At 36.9% G+C, this 19,136-nt stretch overlaps 1 protein-coding gene across 4 annotated transcripts; it reads left to right on the top strand.

The window, feature by feature from the left end:
• Positions 1–995: 995 nt before the first annotated feature.
• On the top strand, positions 996–15,656 carry ISL1 (ISL LIM homeobox 1). 4 transcript variants are annotated; one of them, XM_089682696.1, is made up of 6 exons: positions 996–1,343; positions 2,199–2,388; positions 4,101–4,360; positions 10,166–10,449; positions 12,820–12,987; positions 14,469–15,656. In XM_089682696.1, the coding sequence occupies exons 1-6, from the start codon at positions 1,316–1,318 to the stop codon at positions 14,583–14,585; spliced, it is 1,047 nt and encodes a 348-aa protein (XP_089538822.1). In that variant the 5' UTR covers positions 996–1,315; the 3' UTR covers positions 14,586–15,656. The 4 variants fall into 4 exon arrangements, with proteins under 4 accessions (XP_089538822.1, XP_089538820.1, XP_089538821.1 ...); XM_089682694.1 differs by having other exon boundaries at positions 1,003–1,343; positions 14,454–15,656; XM_089682695.1 differs by having other exon boundaries at positions 1,004–1,343; positions 10,163–10,449.
• The last annotated feature ends 3,480 nt before the right edge of the window (positions 15,657–19,136 follow it).

The raw sequence follows: 19,136 nt of genomic DNA, 5'->3' as shown, positions 1-19,136 counted from the left end.
GTATCTATAGATTGTGTATGTATAGGTGGACAGACATTTGTATCTGTAGATTGTGTATGTATAGGTGGAGAGACATTTGTATCTGTAGATTGTCTATGTATAGGTGGATAGACAATTGTATCTATAGATTGTGTATGTATAGGTGGACAGACAATTGTATCTATAGATTGTGTATGTATAGGTGGACAGACATTTGTATCTGTAGATTGTCTATGTATAGGTGGATAGACAATTGTATCTATAGATTGTCTATGTATAGGTGGACAGACATTTGTATCTGTAGATTGTGTATGTATAGGTGGACAGACATTTGTATCTGTAGATTGTGTATGTATAGGTGGACAGACATTTGTATCTGTAGATTGTCTATGTATAGGTGGACAGACAATTGTATCTATAGATTGTGTATGTATAGGTGGACAGACATTTGTATCTGTAGATTGTGTATGTATAGGTGGACAGACAATTGTATCTATAGATTGTCTATGTATAGGTGGACAGACATTTGTATCTGTAGATTGTGTATGTATAGGTGGACAGACATTTGTATCTGTAGATTGTCTATGTATAGGTGGACAGACATTTGTATCTGTAGATTGTCTATGTATAGGTGGACAGACATTTGTATCTGTAGATTGTGTATGTATAGGTGGACAGACATTTGTATCTGTAGATTGTCTATGTATAGGTGGACAGACATTTGTATCTGTAGATTGTCTATGTATAGGTGGACAGACATTTGTATCTGTAGATTGTCTATGTATAGGTGGACAGACATTTTCAGTATCCATCCCCATGCTGTTGCACGCCTCCCTTGCATTGAAGGAGTCAGTCGGCAGTGGAGGTGAGAGGCAGTCCCATATGAATCAGAGTGGGGGGTGTTGGGGGTGTGGAGGGGTGCATGCGGCAGCGGCAGCGGGGCTAGTGGCTCACACAGGACTCCGGGACCATGAAATGTGATCATCAGCACAGCTGCTCGGTGCACGGCTCAGCCAATCAGCTGGGGGTAGCAGTGACGTGGCGGCGCAGGACGTCACACCAATGGAGATTGAGCTGAGTTGGAGCAGAGAAGTTTGAGTAAGAGATAAGGAAGAGAGTGGCCGATCAGCATTGACTCCGACACTGCAGCGTCTCCTCCGCTGAGGATAGTGGACGGATCGGAGCAGCCAGAGGCAGGGCAGGCACAGCAGCGCCAGGAACAGCCCTCTGCTGGGCTCCCACCATTGCCAGCCTCTGCACTAGCCCTCTTCATTCTTCTCTGTGGATACACCAAGCTGACACCATTTCACTGTGGACTTTACACCCTCTGTCAGACATGGGAGACATGGGAGACCCTCCAAAAAGTAAGCAGCCTTTTTCTACCCTAGCCAGGATCGCCTTTTCCCCCCATAAAATGCATGAGCATACATACCCCTGACACCTCGTCTCTGGGACTCTCAGGTTTGGAAATGTCGTGCCTGGAATTTTTTTATATTTTTTTTTTCTGCATGCAACATCCTGTTAATACATTTTTTAATATGCAAAAAAAAAAAAAAAACAGATCCTCCTTCAAGTGAATTTGCACAGACCAGTCCCTGGAAATGTCATTCTGGCAACTGGGGTCACGGTTGGACTTTAGAGGCACTCTGGCCCTGGTGTCACTGTGTTTGCAGCCTAATGATTGGGGGGCATAGAAGGGTGCCCAGCCTATGCCTCCATGATGAGTGTTTTCCATGCCACTTGCAAGCCTGTGATTGAACTGACACATGTAATGGTGTGTATGATCTGGGCTGCCAACTCTGACTCCTCTGCTCTGCCTTGACAGCAAGCAGTCAAAAGGTTTCAATAAAAATTTTTTAAAAAAATCCTAAATTCTACCTTTTTCCCCTTAAACCTTGTCACAAAAAAGGACCAGATCAACCTACCTGATTTTTAAAGGTACACTTGCAAATTCCCATTGACAATCCCCAGCTTACACCCAACACATGATCCGCCTCCTGTGTCAACGAGTCAAAGATCCTGATGGCATACATCAATTATCTCTCTCCCCCCCTAAAAAAAAAGTGAGATCTATTTTATTTATTTTATTTTGAAAGCCAGACCAGGCACATTCAGATTCCCAGAGCACACCTTAGGAGGAAAAATAAAATAAAACATTGGTTTAGCACTGTTTTTGGTTAAGCCTAATGCTAATTTTTTTTCCTATTTTTTTTTTCCAGAAAAGCGACTAATTTCACTGTGTGTCGGCTGCGGAAATCAAATTCACGACCAATATATACTGAGGGTATCTCCAGACCTGGAATGGCATGCAGCCTGTCTCAAGTGTGCTGAATGCAACCAATATTTAGACGAAACTTGCACGTGCTTTGTTAGGGATGGCAAAACGTACTGTAAAAGGGACTATATCAGGTATGCCCACTTCAAAAAAGCCCTTTTGTTTTACTTGAAAAAAAAACAACCTCTTTTTGGAATTTTTTTTTCCCTTTAAAATACATTTTTTTATGGAGCTGATTTTTTTATATAGATTATTTTATTTTTGTATATATATATCTATATATATATTTTTTTACTTTTTATTGTTTTTTTTTTTTTGCTTTTATGCTTTAGCTTTTTATTTATTTGTTTTTATGCTCTAGCGTTTTGTTTTATTTTATTTTAGTTATCTTTTATGCTCTAGCATTTATTTATTTCTTCTTTATCTTAATCCACTCTGCCTGGTGGCTATGTGCAGGTTTTTAGATTTGAATGTTGCTGTGGATCATTGCAATTAAAATGTAGATTTGCCTAGAGAAGATACTTTAAACCGTGCATTGATGCTGTATTTTGAAACCCACTAATCTCAATGGGATCACGTTTACGTTTAGATATATGAATGAATAATTATAGCCAGATTCAGCACATCGTAATAGAAGAGTAGAAATAATAATAAAACAAATACAAAAATAAATTAGCTGTGTTTTGGGGCAGGGCTGTCTGCCTTTCCCTTATCTTATCTGTCCTGATGAATTAGACTGAACAGATCAAATTGCCCATCATTTGGAGGCAAACAATTGGGATATTTAGATAAAGGCAACTGCTTCCTTCCTAACATTTAAATCTGGATGCTGATAAAGAAGTCTAAATAGCAGTTGTGACACAACAGACACCCAAGCAAAACTTCAGCCAATGTTTATCCTGTTTCCTCCAACGCCCCTCATCAAGGATGGGTTTTAAAAAAAAATACAAATTACTTAATTTTTTTAATTAAAATAAATACACTTTTTATAAACTTTGATGATTTGTTAGGTTATTATTTTCCCAAATACGTGTCTTTTATACCCAGCTGATGCAGAACTCTTTTATTATTTATTATCCATGATTGTAAATGATCTGTTGCTCTAACTAGGCTAGCTTTAAAACAATCAGGAATTTTTCATTTTTTTTTTTAATTCGAAACAAATTGAAGGACGACACATGTTATCTATTTGTATTATTATTTGTCGAATATTCACATAATTAGAAATGACCAGGCAGAAGTTGGTAGTATCGTTTTAGGTTTTTTATTTTGCTGTTGGTTTTATTTTCATTTTGATTTTCCTGAAATTGCTATCATTTTTAGGAAAAGCAGGACCACACTTTTATTTTTTTACAATTCTTAATTGTAGAATTGTGTTTTTTTTAGGTGATCAGGCAAAACCTTTGTAGTATCTGTTTTTTTTTATTTGATTTTAAATTGCTAACATTTGAGGAAACGTTTAATTAGAACTATTACTGTTAAAATGAAATATTAAAATAAAGTGAGCTGGTTTTTTTATTGGCTACTATGCCTCTCCAGTCTCTTTATATTTTTTATAACTTTTTTTTTTTGTTTCATATTTTGGGTATGTGTCATGCTTGTCCCCTGTACTCTGAAGGGTGATCAGCATTGCCTGATGTCATTCTATGTTCATTTTTTTTTTTTTCCTTGAAGGAGTAGATTTCGCAGTTGTTGAGTCAGACTGCACAATAAACAGAGATGTGGGCAGAGTTGTGATAAGAGCAAGGACTTTCAAGGAGCCACTTGTATAGTAGTGACATTGCTGGGCAGCCTGTGAGACCTGATACTGAGTGTGTATGTGTCTGCTCTCTCCCGGGCCCTGCAGGTTGTATGGGATCAAGTGTGCCAAGTGCAATATCGGCTTCAGTAAGAATGACTTTGTGATGAGGGCCCGCTCCAAGGTCTATCACATCGAGTGTTTCCGCTGCGTGGCCTGCAGCCGCCAGCTCATCCCCGGGGACGAATTCGCTCTGCGGGAGGACGGCCTCTTCTGTCGGGCCGACCACGATGTGGTGGAAAGGGCCAGCCTGGGGGCCGGGGACCCCCTCAGTCCGCTGCATCCGGCCAGACCCCTGCAGATGGCAGGTACTTCTTCATCCTTTCTTCTCATGACACTGGGAGACTGCTGCTGACCACCAGCCGCTCTGATTGTGGGGGGCTGCATGGGTACCCCTCCAAAAAAAAAAAAATGGATGTGGTTGTATATGCTGCACACTCTTCTATTCAATTCCTAAAACATCTGTACACACACACACATATATGTATGCAAAATTAAAAATTGCCCTTAGTACAGTTCTGTGCACACACACACATATGCAGAGTTATCAGAGGGTATGGTAAAAGTAAAAAAAAAAGCCCTATTAAATTTATAAAATATCCATGCTTGTATGCAGAACATACAAAAAGAGAAGGTATTTAAACCAAAATGTTCTAATAGATTTTTAATGGATCTGTGTATGTGAACACATACATGTGGCACAATTACAAGAGGGTATGCACACATACATACAAAAAATGCCCTTAGTACAGTTCTGTGCACACACACACACATATGCAGAGTTATAAGAGGGTATAGCAAAAGTGGAAAAAACGCCCTATTAAATTTATAAAATATCCATGCATGTATGCAGAACATTGAAAAAGAGTTAGAAGGTATTCACAAGTTAAAAAAAATGTTCTAATAGATTCTTAATGGATCTGTGTATGTGAACACATACATGTGGCACAATTACAAGAGGGTATGCACACATACATACATACAAAAAATGCCCTTAGTACAGTTCTGTGCACACACACACATATGCAGAGTTATAAGAGGGTATAGCAAAAGTGGAAAAAAAAAGCCCTGTAAATTTATAAAATATCAATGCATGTATGCAGAACGTACAAAAAGAGTCACAAGTTTTTTAAAAAAAATGTTCTAATAGATTCAGAATGGATCTGTGTACGTGAACACATACATGTGGCACAATTACAAGAGGGTATGCACACATTAAAAAATGCCCTTAGTACAGTTCTGTGCACACACACACATATGCAGAGTTATAAGAGGGTATAGCAAAAGTGGAAAAAAAGCCCTGTTAAATTTATAAAACATCAATGCATGTATGCAGAACGTACGAAAAGGGTCACAAGTTAAAAAAAAATGTTCTAATAGATTCAGAATGGATCTGTGTATGTGTGCACATACATTGTGGCACAATTACAAGAGGGTATGCACACATTAAAAAATGTCCTTAGTACAGTTTTTTTACACATATGCAGAGTTATAAGAGGGTATATCAAAAGTAAAAAAGAATGACTTATTAAATTAATAGAATATCCATGCATGTATGCAGAACATACAAAAAAAGTTAGAAGGTATTCACAAGTTTTAAAAAATGTTCTAATAGATTCATAATGGATCTGTGTATGTGTACACATACATGCTGCACAATTGCAAGAGGGTTTTCACACAGTAAAAAATACTATTAAATTAATTATATGTCTATTCATGTGTACATACAGATGTGTGCATCATTATAAAAGGGTATGTACAAGTTTATTTAAAAAAAAAAGTCCTAAATTCATAATAGATCTGTGTACCTGTACACATGTATGTGACAGAATTACACGAGGATATGCACATGTAAAAAACACTATTAAATTCATTGTGTACATACAAATGTATGCATCATTATAAGGGGTTATGTACAAGTTTATTTTTAAAAAATGCCCTATACTCCTAATAGATCTGTGTATGTGTACACATGCATGTGACAGAATTACAAGAAGGTATGCACACCTAAAAAACACTATTAAATTAATTATAGACCTATGTATGTGTACATACAAATATATGCATCATTATAAGGGGTTATGTACAAGTTTATTAAAAAATGTCATATTTTCCTAATAGATCTGTGTATGTGTACACATGCATGTGGCAGAATTACAAGTGGGTATGCATTCAAATAAAAAATACATTTAATTAATTAAAGATCTATGAATGTGTACATACAAATGTATGCATTGTTATAAGAGATTATGTACACGTTTATAAAAAAAAATGCCCCATATTCCTAATAGATCTGTGTATGTGTGCGCATGCATGTGACAGAATTTCAAGAGGGTATGCACACCTTAAAACACTATTAAATTCATTATAGATCTATGCATGTGTACAAACAAATGCCATCATCATCATAAAAGGTTATGTACAAAAATGCCCTATATTCATAATAGATCTATGTATGTGTACACATGAATGTGGCAGAACTAAAAGAGGGTATACACACTTACAAATAGTGTAAAATGCATTATAGATCTATGCATGTGTACAGAAAAATGTATGCAGGATTATAAATTATGTACAAGTTTTTAAAAAATGCCCCATTAAATTCATTAAAGATCTGTGAATATGTACAGATAAATGTATGCAGGATTACAAGAGGTTACATATACATGTACATATACAGGTTTATAAAAAAAATGTCCTATTAAATTCATTAAAAAAAAATCTTTGTGTGCATACAAATGCATGCTTAATTTTAAGAGGTTATACACAAGTAATAAATGCCCAAATTTATAATAGTTCTGTGCATGTGAAAAGTTGAATTATAAGAGGGTATAGAAAATACCTTATTACATTCATAATATATATGTGCAGAATTTTAGGGAGGGCAAGTTAGAACATAATTTTAAAACGTTATATAAAAAACATATAACCAAACATTTCCTTACTGCATTGTATAAAGGCATATATATATATATATATATAAAATTTGTGGACATCATTTGTGTGTGTGCATGTATCATATACTTGTGTGTGTGTGTGTGTGTATATATATATATCTAAAATATGTGCATGTATTTTATGTATATATATATATATATATATATATAATGTGTGCATGTATTTTATGTACATATATTTGTGTGTATGTATATATATATATATATATATATATATATATATATATATATAAAATGTGTGCATGTATTTTATGTACATATATTCTTGTATTTTGTGTACATATGTATGTTTCCTTACATTTTGGTTATGGATATGCATTCCACATGCACAGACACATTTATTGTATATTGCCTCTCAATCCTAGGATTGTATGGTGCCTGTGTTGTGTATAATCCCCTGTAATGTACACGTGTTGTGGGTGTGTATAGAAGTGCATGTTTCTATCCAGGCACATGGACCATCGTGTTCTATATGTATTTCTCATGACCCCATTCTACAGGGATGCAGTCAGTGGGTTATTATTTCTGCATTACATACATGTAGTAATCATAGAGGTAATCCTGCATGTACACTGTAGGAATACATCAGCACACTGTCCCCTGCACACTGTAGAAGTGTTTAGGGGAGGGGGGGGGGTATTTGTAGGGGTGGGATTTCTCGACCCACCCAACACCCAGGCAGTGCCCTCCTCAGCAGTGTGCAGGGGGTAGAAGCAGAGGAATGGAGGCACCTTCTCCAGGCTGTAATTTTAAACTGTCAACAAGCTAATCTGCAGTAATTGTCAGCTCGAGTGATTGGTGCAGTTTTCAGGCCTTGCTGGTGATATGAGGGGGGCCCAGATCTTCCATTCGGGTCCTGTAACTCCATCCTACATCTAAGAGGGACCGACATCCTCCCCATCCAGGAGCAGGGACTGCACTCTCCTCCCAGTCCTCAGATCCCAGCACACAAACCACAAGGATCAGATAGCACCGTTTGGATAAACTAGTTGTTATAATCCAAAAAGAGAAATTTTCCAGTCCATTTCTGACTAATTGAAGGGAGATTGGATACATTTAACCAAGTCAACAAAATACCTTGGAAAGGGGGGGGGGGATAGGAGAACCAGAAAGACTGTTCGGTCCCTATGTGAGCCCCGCACAGTCCTGTGTTGTTCCAAGTCCATGGAGTTGAAAGGCTCAGCCTGTGTTTTGGTATCTACCTGTATCTTTTACAAACAGCTCTGCTAACCACATACTTAGGAAACCAAAGCGTTCACCCTCCATGCGACTTTTTATTGTCGGCCCTTATCAGCTTAACACAATATTTAAGAAGAAACAATGTTTACCCTCTTTTATTGGATTTTATATCTCGCTTTAGAAAGTTTGAATAGCCGGCCTGATTGCAGGCTTTTGCTGGGCTGGTTAGCAGTGGCAGTCTCATTGGTGTCTTATTTATTCAGCAAATGTTCTTAGTGAAACTACAAAGGGGTTTTTTTTTCTTTTTTTTTTTTTGTGAAAGTATTTTCAGGGATCATAAATAACTGCAGAGGTTTATCTGAAGAGAACTGACGTTTGGGTTGAATTCGGCTGATTAAACGCGGCCGAAACGTCGCTGTTGGGCTTTCCTTAGTGTTCTATGGATACAGGACGCCAGCAGGACTCAGCTGTCTTCCGATTGGCTGACCTGGTTCCTCGGAGACCACAACTGGGAGGGGGGGTATCTTCAATTGTCACACACCAGAGTACAGTGAAGGGATGGCATTTATTTTACGGTAGCCCAGTAAATGCAGTATGTATTTAAAACGAATAAAATAAATATTTATTATAAACTAGAAAGGGTGGTCAGTATATTCATATTAGATGTTTTATGCTCTCCCATAGTGGCTCGGCCTCTGAACATAGAGATAGTGAACTAGGTGCAATATATGGAACAAATGAGCGAATGTACAATAGCAGTAGATCATGTGTCTGATCTGATGCTCCTATAGTTTGTGTGAGTTGAGGAAGTGTGGGGGGGGGGGGGGGGGTTCCCAAAAATTAGAGTTTTGCAGATTTTTTTAGTGGATAAGTACAGAAGGCTAAAAACCTTGATATCCTTTACTATGGGTAATATATATATATATATATATATATATATATATATATAAAATGTGTATATATAAATATAAATGAAAATTATATATATATATATATATATATATAATTTTCATTTATATTTATATATACACATTTTATATATATATATATATATATATATATATATATATATATATATATATATATATATATAAAAATAAATAAAATGTGTATATATATATATATATATATATAAATATATATGAAAATTATATATAAATATATATATATATATATATATATATATATATACATATACACATATACACACATATATATTATAGGTGTGTATATATATATATATATATATATATATATATATATATTTATGAAAAATACACTTTAGTATAGTATGTGCTCTTAACAGAAATTTCCTCTATATATACACTCTATATATATATATTTATTTATCGAAGTATGTACAAACATAAATAGCCTCTATATATGTGTACTGGAGTATGTACACACAGGAATACCCTCTATATATGTTTATGGGGGCATGTGCATACAGACATGCCATGTATATATATATATATATATATATATATATATATATACACACACACGAGTATGTACACACAGAAATATGTAATGTATAAATATATATATATATGTGTGTGTGTTTGCTCTGAAAGGAATAAAAATGCATTCGAATTAGAACTGCAGAAACATAGCAGGTGCAGTTATATATATATATATATATATATATATATATATATATGAGATTTACTAAAGAAGTAGAAGCTATTGATTTAGCAAAGTGAATGTAAGTAAATAAGGAGGACTTGTGTGGACCTTGAATACCCAATCCCGTACCAACAATGAGGATTTTTGCCTAGCAGATGACTGGTTGCTTGAAGTGACCCCCAACTCCCCCCTAATTCTGAACACTTTTAGTGAATCCCCTGTAGCCCCCCCCCCCCTTTAGTAAACCCCATGAACATGGCTAGGACCCTAATGGCAGGCCGTGGTGGGGGTGATCTGGGCAGGCTACCGCGAGGCTTTTGTCTTATGAATCGTTCATTGATTTTACAGCAGAACCCATTTCTGCCCGGCAGCCGGCCCTCAGGCCTCATGTCCACAAGCAGCCCGAGAAGACCACCCGGGTCCGGACGGTGCTCAATGAGAAGCAGCTTCACACCTTGCGGACCTGCTACGCCGCCAACCCCCGACCGGACGCACTGATGAAGGAGCAGCTGGTGGAGATGACCGGTCTGAGTCCTCGGGTCATCAGGGTCTGGTTCCAGAATAAGAGGTGTAAAGACAAGAAGAGGAGCATCATGATGAAACAATTACAGCAACAGCAGCCCAACGACAAAACGGTGAGGAGAGGCGACAATACCATCCTGGCCGGGGTATAGGGGGCCATGGAAAGGGGGGGGGGGAGTGAAGGAGCAGACACTCAGCAATGAGGAAAATCCTCTGCAACCTCACAGACAGAAGGATTCCTATAGTCTGATTGATACATTGGAATCTGGAAGCTAAAACATTGTGTGTATATGGATGTGGCATAGCTTATGGCCATGTATGATAACTGTAGGAGCATTGCAGTATAGGTGTGTATGTGTGTGTTTATACATAGTGCAGAAACCTGCATATAATATAATACCATAGAGCATGCAACATTATTTTTGGTATTGCTACAAACATACCCTTTAATAAGTATGAAAAAATAAGTAAAATAAAAATGTATATATATATATATATATATATAATATGAGTTTTTGAGTGTTTGTGTGTAAAATAGAAAAAAAAAATATAAAGAGGGTGATTTACTAAAACTGGAGCAGACAGAATCTGAAGCAGCTGTAGATAATAACCAATTAACCAATCAGCTTCTAATTTTAGCCTGTGCATTTAAGCTTGCAGAATGAATGTTAGAAGCTGATTGGCTGTTATACACCTATACACAGCTGTTTGACTCTGGCTGCTCCAGTCTTAGTAAATCTCCCTCACTGTGTTTGTATGTGAGAGAGATATTATATATATATATATATATCATATGTCTTTACTAGAAATGGAGAGTGCAAAATCTGGTGAAGCGCTACATAAAAACCAATCAGCTTCCAGGTATTTTTTTCAAAGCTTAACTGAACAAGTTGAAGTTAGAAGCTGATTGGCTACCATGCACAGCTGCACCAGATTTTGCGCTGTCCAGTTTTGTACATCAAGCCCAAAGTGTGTGTATGTAAATAAATATATATATATATATATATATATTCTAGAGAGAACTATAGTGCAGTAGGATTGTGCCCTCATGATAATCACCTTAATTACAAAGTTAACACAGCAGGTTAAAGACACTTATTAAAAAAAAAAGACAGTTATTTAAGAAAGTGGCAGTTATTTAAGGCTGAGTCCAATGAGGTTTAAATTGTATAGTCAACTGGCTGAAATAGTTTTTTATTCTGCCAAAACATCTTTGTGAATCGAGCCTCTTTGCATCTTTGAACTTTGATATCTGATAAATGCAGCACAAAATGCACAGGACAACCATAGGCACACCTATAAGCTGAATGTTTGTTTAGAAATACCTGTACCTTGTTGAACTTCGACTCTGAGGTTTTTTTTTTGTTTTTTTTTAAAGCCAAACGACTCTGGATTTTCCACATTTTGCTGATCAATCCTCATAAGCCAGTGTGCTTGTCTTCATTCCCCAGTGTACTTTTACAATAGCTGCAAGCTATATGTCATAGGCATAGGGACATATGAGTGATGGGGCAGGACTGAGGCCAGGTAGATGATCCTACAGTACAGCTGTGTCTTTGGAATGTTCTGCTGCCTGATGGATCTGATCACCCAGGCTCACACATTAATTCTGCACAATTAGCTGTGGCCCTGAGCTGTAGACTTGTTATAGGGACTTGTTCATTGTCTACAGAATTGCCTCCTATTTTGCAGTGTAAATCACCCGCCTGTCACTATTACACCTGTAAATGATGTGTAGTGCACATCCTGCTCACAAAATGAGACTCCAACAGCTGCATAAGGATATTTACACTGCTGGCTTACTATAGTATCATTATTGCACAGCTATAGTAACGTATGATGTGATGTCACCATAACTACACTTCAGATTGTACTTTATATTACCTACTCTGGCTTTACTGCTATTATAATATTACATTTGTTTCACTTTATAGTGTTCTATTGCATCATGATAGCACAGTGCCATGTTATGGTTTATGCTATTGCATTACTGTGAAAATAGTGCAATGAATGTAGCACTTTATAGTGTTTTATGACAATGTAATTTCACATGGTATATGTTATACAGCTATGTTAAATTATTTGTGTATGATAGGTTGCATTGAATTATAACTGTTCATAGAGCAATAAGCGCAAACTATAATTAGTGTGTTACAGTATGTGGGCATATGATATTATATGTCAGGTTGAAAGTGAATGTTATAGTAGAGTAATTATGTCATATTAAGGGCCATATAGTAGACATATTTTGTCCATAACAAATGCTGATTGCCTTCTAATGGGTTTCTGGACTGATCTTTGCCATGTTTCTAGAAGAGGCTCAGTCTCTATTACAGTATTTACTAGAACAAAGAAGTTGTCTTGGCCCCATGAAGCTGCTTTCTGGCATGCACTGTGTATATGATGATTACTGTATCCAGCTCAAGAGTTTGTACTGAGCAAGATAATTACAATGCATTGACCTGTCATGTTTCCCCTTTCAGAATATTCAAGGGATGACAGGGACCCCTATGGTGGCTTCCAGTCCCGAAAGACATGACGGTGGTTTGCAGGCTAACCCAGTAGAGGTGCAGAGCTACCAACCCCCATGGAAGGTCCTCAGTGACTTTGCCTTGCAGAGTGACATTGATCAGCCGGCATTCCAACAACTGGTAAGTTGTCACTGCTCAGGAGATCAGACCAAGTGGAGGAGCTGGCTCAAGGGGGAGTCCATTGTTAAGGGGGGGGGGGGGTATGGAGCAAGTATCAAACAAGGAAAACAAGGAGTTACTTTACAATGTGGTATGTATGTGCTTATATGTTTGAACAGTATATATGATTATCCATTAAATTAGGAACTTATGACCAACAGATAAAGTGAATAACATTAATATCTCATTACAATGGCATCTGAAAGTGGGTGGGATATATTAGGCAGCAAGTGAACATAATGTCCCTGAAGTTGATGTGTTGAAAGTAGAAAAAATTGGCAAGCTTAAGATCTAAGTAACTTTGACAAGGGCCAAATTGTAATGGCTAAATGAATGGGTCAGTGCATCTGCAAAACTGCAGCTCTGGTGGGATGTTCCCAGTTTTCAGTGGTCAGGACCTACCAAAATTGGGCCAAGCAAGGAAAACCAGCGAACCGGAGACAGGGTCATGGATGGCCTGGGCTCATTGAAGCATGTGAAGAGCTAGGGCTGGCCTGTGTAGTCTGATCCAATAGAAGAGCTACTGTAGCTCAAATTGGTGAATAAGTTAATGCTGGTTCCAGTAGAAAGGTGTCAGAACACAATGCATCTGATTGCATATGGGGCTACATAGCCACAGATTGGTTATGGTGCCCATGCTGACCCATGTCTAGAGCCAAAAGCACCTACAATAGAAATGTGAGCAGCGGAACTTGACCGGAGGGCAATGGAAGAATGTGGCCTGGTCTGATGAATCATGTTTTCTTTTACATCATATGGATGGCTGTGTGTGTGTATCCCTTTCTTGGGGAAGAGATGGCACCAGGGTGCACTATGGGAAAAAGGCAAGCTGACAGAAGCATTGTGATGCTTTGTCTAGTGGAGTTCATGCCTTGATGGGTCAAGGCTGGTTTGGTGGCAAAAGGGGGACCTACTCAACAATAGGTGGGTGGTGATGGTGGTCATAATTGTATGGGTGATTGGTGTGTATGTATATGTATATATATATATATATATATATATATATATATATATATAGTGTGTGTGTGTACAACATTATAGTATACCCATTTTCTATGCCCATTTACAACTATGTAGCTTTGTATGTGTGCACAAAAGTATAGTTCAGTATATATAAAAATATAAACATTTAAATAAATAAATATATTGGAAAAAAATGAAAAAAGATATATATATATTTTTTTTTTTTTAATGTGTGTGTATATATATATATATATATATATATATATACACACCTTGTTACCAACAGTTGAACCACATCCTTTCTGGGAGTGCTGGATTATACATCTGTACCCATCAACGTTTTTGTATTGTAGTGTTCAGGTAGTTTATGAACAAAGAGATAACTTTTTTTCTCAATTATGGTCTGTGGTTGTCTAGCAATTCCTTACACACTCTTCTTTCTTTTGTCCTGCTTCTAATTGAAGGCCTGTTTCTCACAGGTTAATTTTTCAGAAGGGGGACCAGGCTCCAACTCCACCGGAAGTGAGGTGGCCTCCATGTCTTCTCAACTCCCAGATACTCCAAACAGCATGGTAGCCAGCCCCATCGAAGCATGAGGAGAGTGAACTCTATGGTCTCCCAAACCCTCCCCTTTTTTCTATTGGAAAAGCGGGATTAAGTATTGGCTTGAACTTCAACAAAGTTATCTGACGACCCAGTTGATGCACCAGAGCACCCAGGATAGTCCATCTGATGCATGGAAGGCCATCTAGAGCAGATGGCATGGTAGCAACACTGTGAAGACAATCATGGGATCTTACTAGGATTGAACAATGTCCATGGTCGTGAGGGCCTTACCAGTCCAGGACAAGGGCAAGACAAGGGTCATAGAGGATTTAAATTTTGTGGATCTTGGTTCTCTCTATCCTTTAGCACACTTCAAGACAACACCACCAACTGACCACGATGGAGAGTAAGCAGTGAGATGATCTTAATCCGAATGGTGCTGTTTATCACAACATTTAACCATTGCCTTGCCAAACAGGAGCTCCACAGAGTCTGAGACTGTAGACCAGCCTAGTGGACAAGGACTGCAGGAATCTTAAAGGATTACAGGTGGAGCTGGTTTACATGTGGTTAGCAATGTTTTCAACTGACTCAAAGAAAGGGGGGGACTGTTTAAAAATAAAAAAACAAACCCAGGCTCCCACCTAGCATGTAACTATTTCTGAGACTCCCCCCCTCTTCAATCATCTAGTCCAAAAAAAACCTAAAACATTGCTTTATTTTATTTGATCGCCTTTTTTTAAGTTTTCATTTTTCCCCAACAATATCCAACTCTGAGAAGCATTGCAACAACAAGGTATACCTCTATTTTGCCATAGGCGTTTCTGGATTGTGTTGATCCTTGACAGACATTAAGAACTTGTATCCCCCCAAAGATGTGTATAGTTATTATTATTAATATTATTATTATTGGTCTCAATGACTGGTCTCTCTCTTTCTCTCTCTCTGCAATTCATGAGAAAGGGAAACTTTTTTTTTGTTTGCTATTGCATTGCAAAAATTATAAAGTAATTTATTATTTATTGTCGAAAGACTTGCCACTTTTCATGTTATTTGAATCTATTTTTTGTTTGCTGAAGTAAAGATGAAAAAAACAAGATAAAAAAAAAAGAAAAACGTGACGTCTGTATTGTGGTCTCTGAATTTAATGTCGTGTCTTGGTGTGTTTGATGTCTCCTATTTAATGTATGTGTCAAATAAATTAGCCCTATGGATCATCAGAAGGTGTGTTAATGGCAAGAAATATCCCCAGTCCCCACAATCAGTGGGGCAAACTGACAGAGATCCCATGTAGACCAACTGAGGCTGTATATCAAGGAGGTACCAAGTGCAGGGCTGTGTGGAAAGTATAGGCACCTAGGAATGACAGAGGCACCTTGTAGGCAGATCAATAAAATGTGAAACCCTATTAGCTGCTATAGATTACTGCAGCATGCTCAAATGTATGAATAAGTGTGCTTATGCCTTGAACACATAGGGGGATATTTACTAAAATCTGGTGTGGCTCTGCATGGTAGCCAATCAGCTTCCAGGTTTTATTGCTAATGCTTAATTGAACAAACTGCAGTTAGAAGCTGATTGGCTACCATGCACAGCTACACCAGATTTTGCACTATGTAGTTTTATTAAATCTCCCCCATACTGTATATGTGTGTATGTACAGTATGCGCATGTGTGTATCTGTGTAATATGTGTATATGTGTGTGCATGTGTATATATATGTCTATTTTATGTATATGTATATATATATATATATATATATATATATATAATACTTATATAATATATAGAGGGATAGATAGAGTATCTATCTACAATATACACAAGTGTGTGAACAGAGAGATGCAGATATACAATCCTCTGGATCAACTGTGGGTATAGGATTATAATTTTTTTTTTTTTCTATGGTTGAACTGGATGGACTTTAGTCGTTTTTCAACCAGACTATGTAACTATGTAACAACAAAGATGTGTGTGCATATATTTATATATAAATGTGTGTGTGTATATATATATATATATATATATATATATGTGTGTAAATGTGTGTGTGTGTGTGTATATATATATATATATATATATATAAATGTGTGTGTGTGTGTTTGTGTATATATATAAATTTTACACATTAACACAGTAACAAATGGGTTTAGCCATTCAAATATATCTTTATACCTAATGAAGTATTCAGTAATTAGTAAGATGTCACTTAACTTACAGCTGGCGCTATAGTCACTGTCCTTCACTATTTCTTCTTGCATCCTTATTTTTTTAGCATAATCAGGATATTTGTTAGCATAGAATTAATAATCTTTTAACATGGAGAAAGCCATGTCTGCCAGTGTAGCATATATAACATATGTGTATGTACAGCATTACAGTATACGTGTGTGTAACTTTGTATGTATGTGTACAAGTGGAGAAAGCCATGTCTGCCAGTGTAGTATATATAATATATATTATGTGTATGTACAGCATTACATTATAAGTGTGTGTAACTTTGTATGTATGTGTACAAATGGAGAAAGACATGTCTGCCAGTGTAGTATATATAATATATATTATGTGTATGCAGAGCATTACAGTGTATGTGTGCATAACTTTGTATGTATGTGTACAAGTGGAGAAAGACATGTCTGCTAGTGTACCATATATAACATATTATGTGTATGTACAGTATTACAGTATATATGTGTGTAACTTTGTATGCTTCTTATAGATGAAGAATGACATGTCTGCTAGTGTACCATATATAACATATTATGTGTATGTACAGTATTACAGTATATATGTGTGTAACTTTGTATGCATGTGTACAGATGAAGAATGACATGTCTGCTAGTGTACCATATATAACATATTATGTGTATGTACAGTATTACAGTATATATGTGTGTATACATTTGTATGCATGTGTACAGATGGAGAAAGCCATGTTTGCTAGTGTTTCATATATAATATATATTATGTGTATGTACATCATTACAAATATGTATGTGTACAAATGCCAGTGTAGAATATAATATAATATAATATAATATAATACAATACATAGTTGTTTAAATACAGCTTAGTTTACCAACAAGAGATAGATAGATAGATAAATAGATAGATAGATAGATAGATAGATAGATAGATAGATAGATAGATAGATAGATTTCTATATATAACCTAGGCATGATTTTAAAAATTGTATGAAAAATTAAATACACATATATCTATATCTCCCCATATAGTGTCAGTGATGGGTAATCCACAGGGCAGGGTGCAGTGTGTACATGGGGGGGGGGGGGGGGGTCGGTGTGCACAGCCTGCAGTTGCGTGTGTACCTGCATCCTATAGAACAATACACACACAGTTGTTAATATTCGGGACTTCATTGAGTCACACAGCCTGCGTTTATTTATTTTTTATAATAAAGAGAGAAAAAGGCCTTTGAAATGTTATTTGTTTTAGCGATCCCTATTGAACTCTGTGGTTACTGACAAAAGTCAGTTGTAGTGAATGTTTGTCTTTGGGTCTTGTTATGGTCATTGGCAAATCCACAATTATTTACCCTGAACTGCTTGTGATGGGAAATATTTTTGCACCATGGCGCTGTTTTTGTTTCCTGTGTGTTTACTGTCTAGGTCACGTTTGGCTGGGTCATTGCAGGTTATTGCAAGGGGGATTGTGGATTAGCAGGTGCTGGAGCACTACAAGCGTCAGCATAGACTACCTAGCTTGACTAATGAAATGCATGTTTTCGGTGCTCCAGTTAGATATATTTACTATTCTATCTCTCTTTATAGAATACATTCATATAAGTGGTTGTTACCCCCAACAAAATATCCTTTTAGGGACCTTGCGCAGGGGTGTGCCCACAGTTCTCAACTTCATGCAGCTGTCTTCAATAGTGTCGGAGATACATCCAGATGGTGGCAACACTGACGCCTTTCCACTGCCGATTGCTCAGCAAGTTCAGCAAACCTTTCCTTTATTGTTTCATTCTGATTTTTAACTTTGTTCTTGCAAAGATTACAGATTGGTTTAGTAACCGATATAATGAAGTGGATAAGAGAGAAGATATACGTTTTTTTTTCCTTTTGCCTACCAAAGATGCTGAAATACACGATTGTATAGGTTTTGTGGAACGTTTGTCTGTAGTTGTAACAGGACCCTAATATATCAATCCAGTAATACAGGCTCAGTTCACAAAGATAACTCACCAGGAAGGATGCCTGGTTTCAAATGAAGTGACTTTTTAAAGCTGATTGGAAAATTACAGACACATGGCAAAAACAAAAACTCCTCCTTGTGTGAAAGCTTTGTGAATCAAGCCTTATCGTTGGCATTGCTACTCCTTGTTAGTGATCAGATAAGGGGACATCATTCACATTTAGAATGAAATGAATTACTATATCTCTGGCCCATTTAACCAAAACGTACAACACTGATATCATGTTTTCCTTACTGACAAATGATTAGAAGTAGACTTTAATTGCCGGAGGTTGGTCGGAATTTCTATTATGTACACCTGCCGGCGGACCTCATACATTCTATACAAAGCTCTATATATTACAGGAAGCAGCTAAAGGGTTAAAAGAAGGGTGGGATATTCT

The sequence above is a fragment of the Staurois parvus genome, unplaced genomic scaffold, assembly GCF_062004578.1.
Source record: "Staurois parvus isolate SC_StPar_1 unplaced genomic scaffold, SC_StPar_1.0 ptg000294l, whole genome shotgun sequence".
Classification (NCBI taxonomy): domain Eukaryota; kingdom Metazoa; phylum Chordata; class Amphibia; order Anura; family Ranidae; genus Staurois; species Staurois parvus.
Note: the sequence above shows the minus strand (reverse complement) of the source record. Positions and strands in the feature narration are given on the sequence as shown.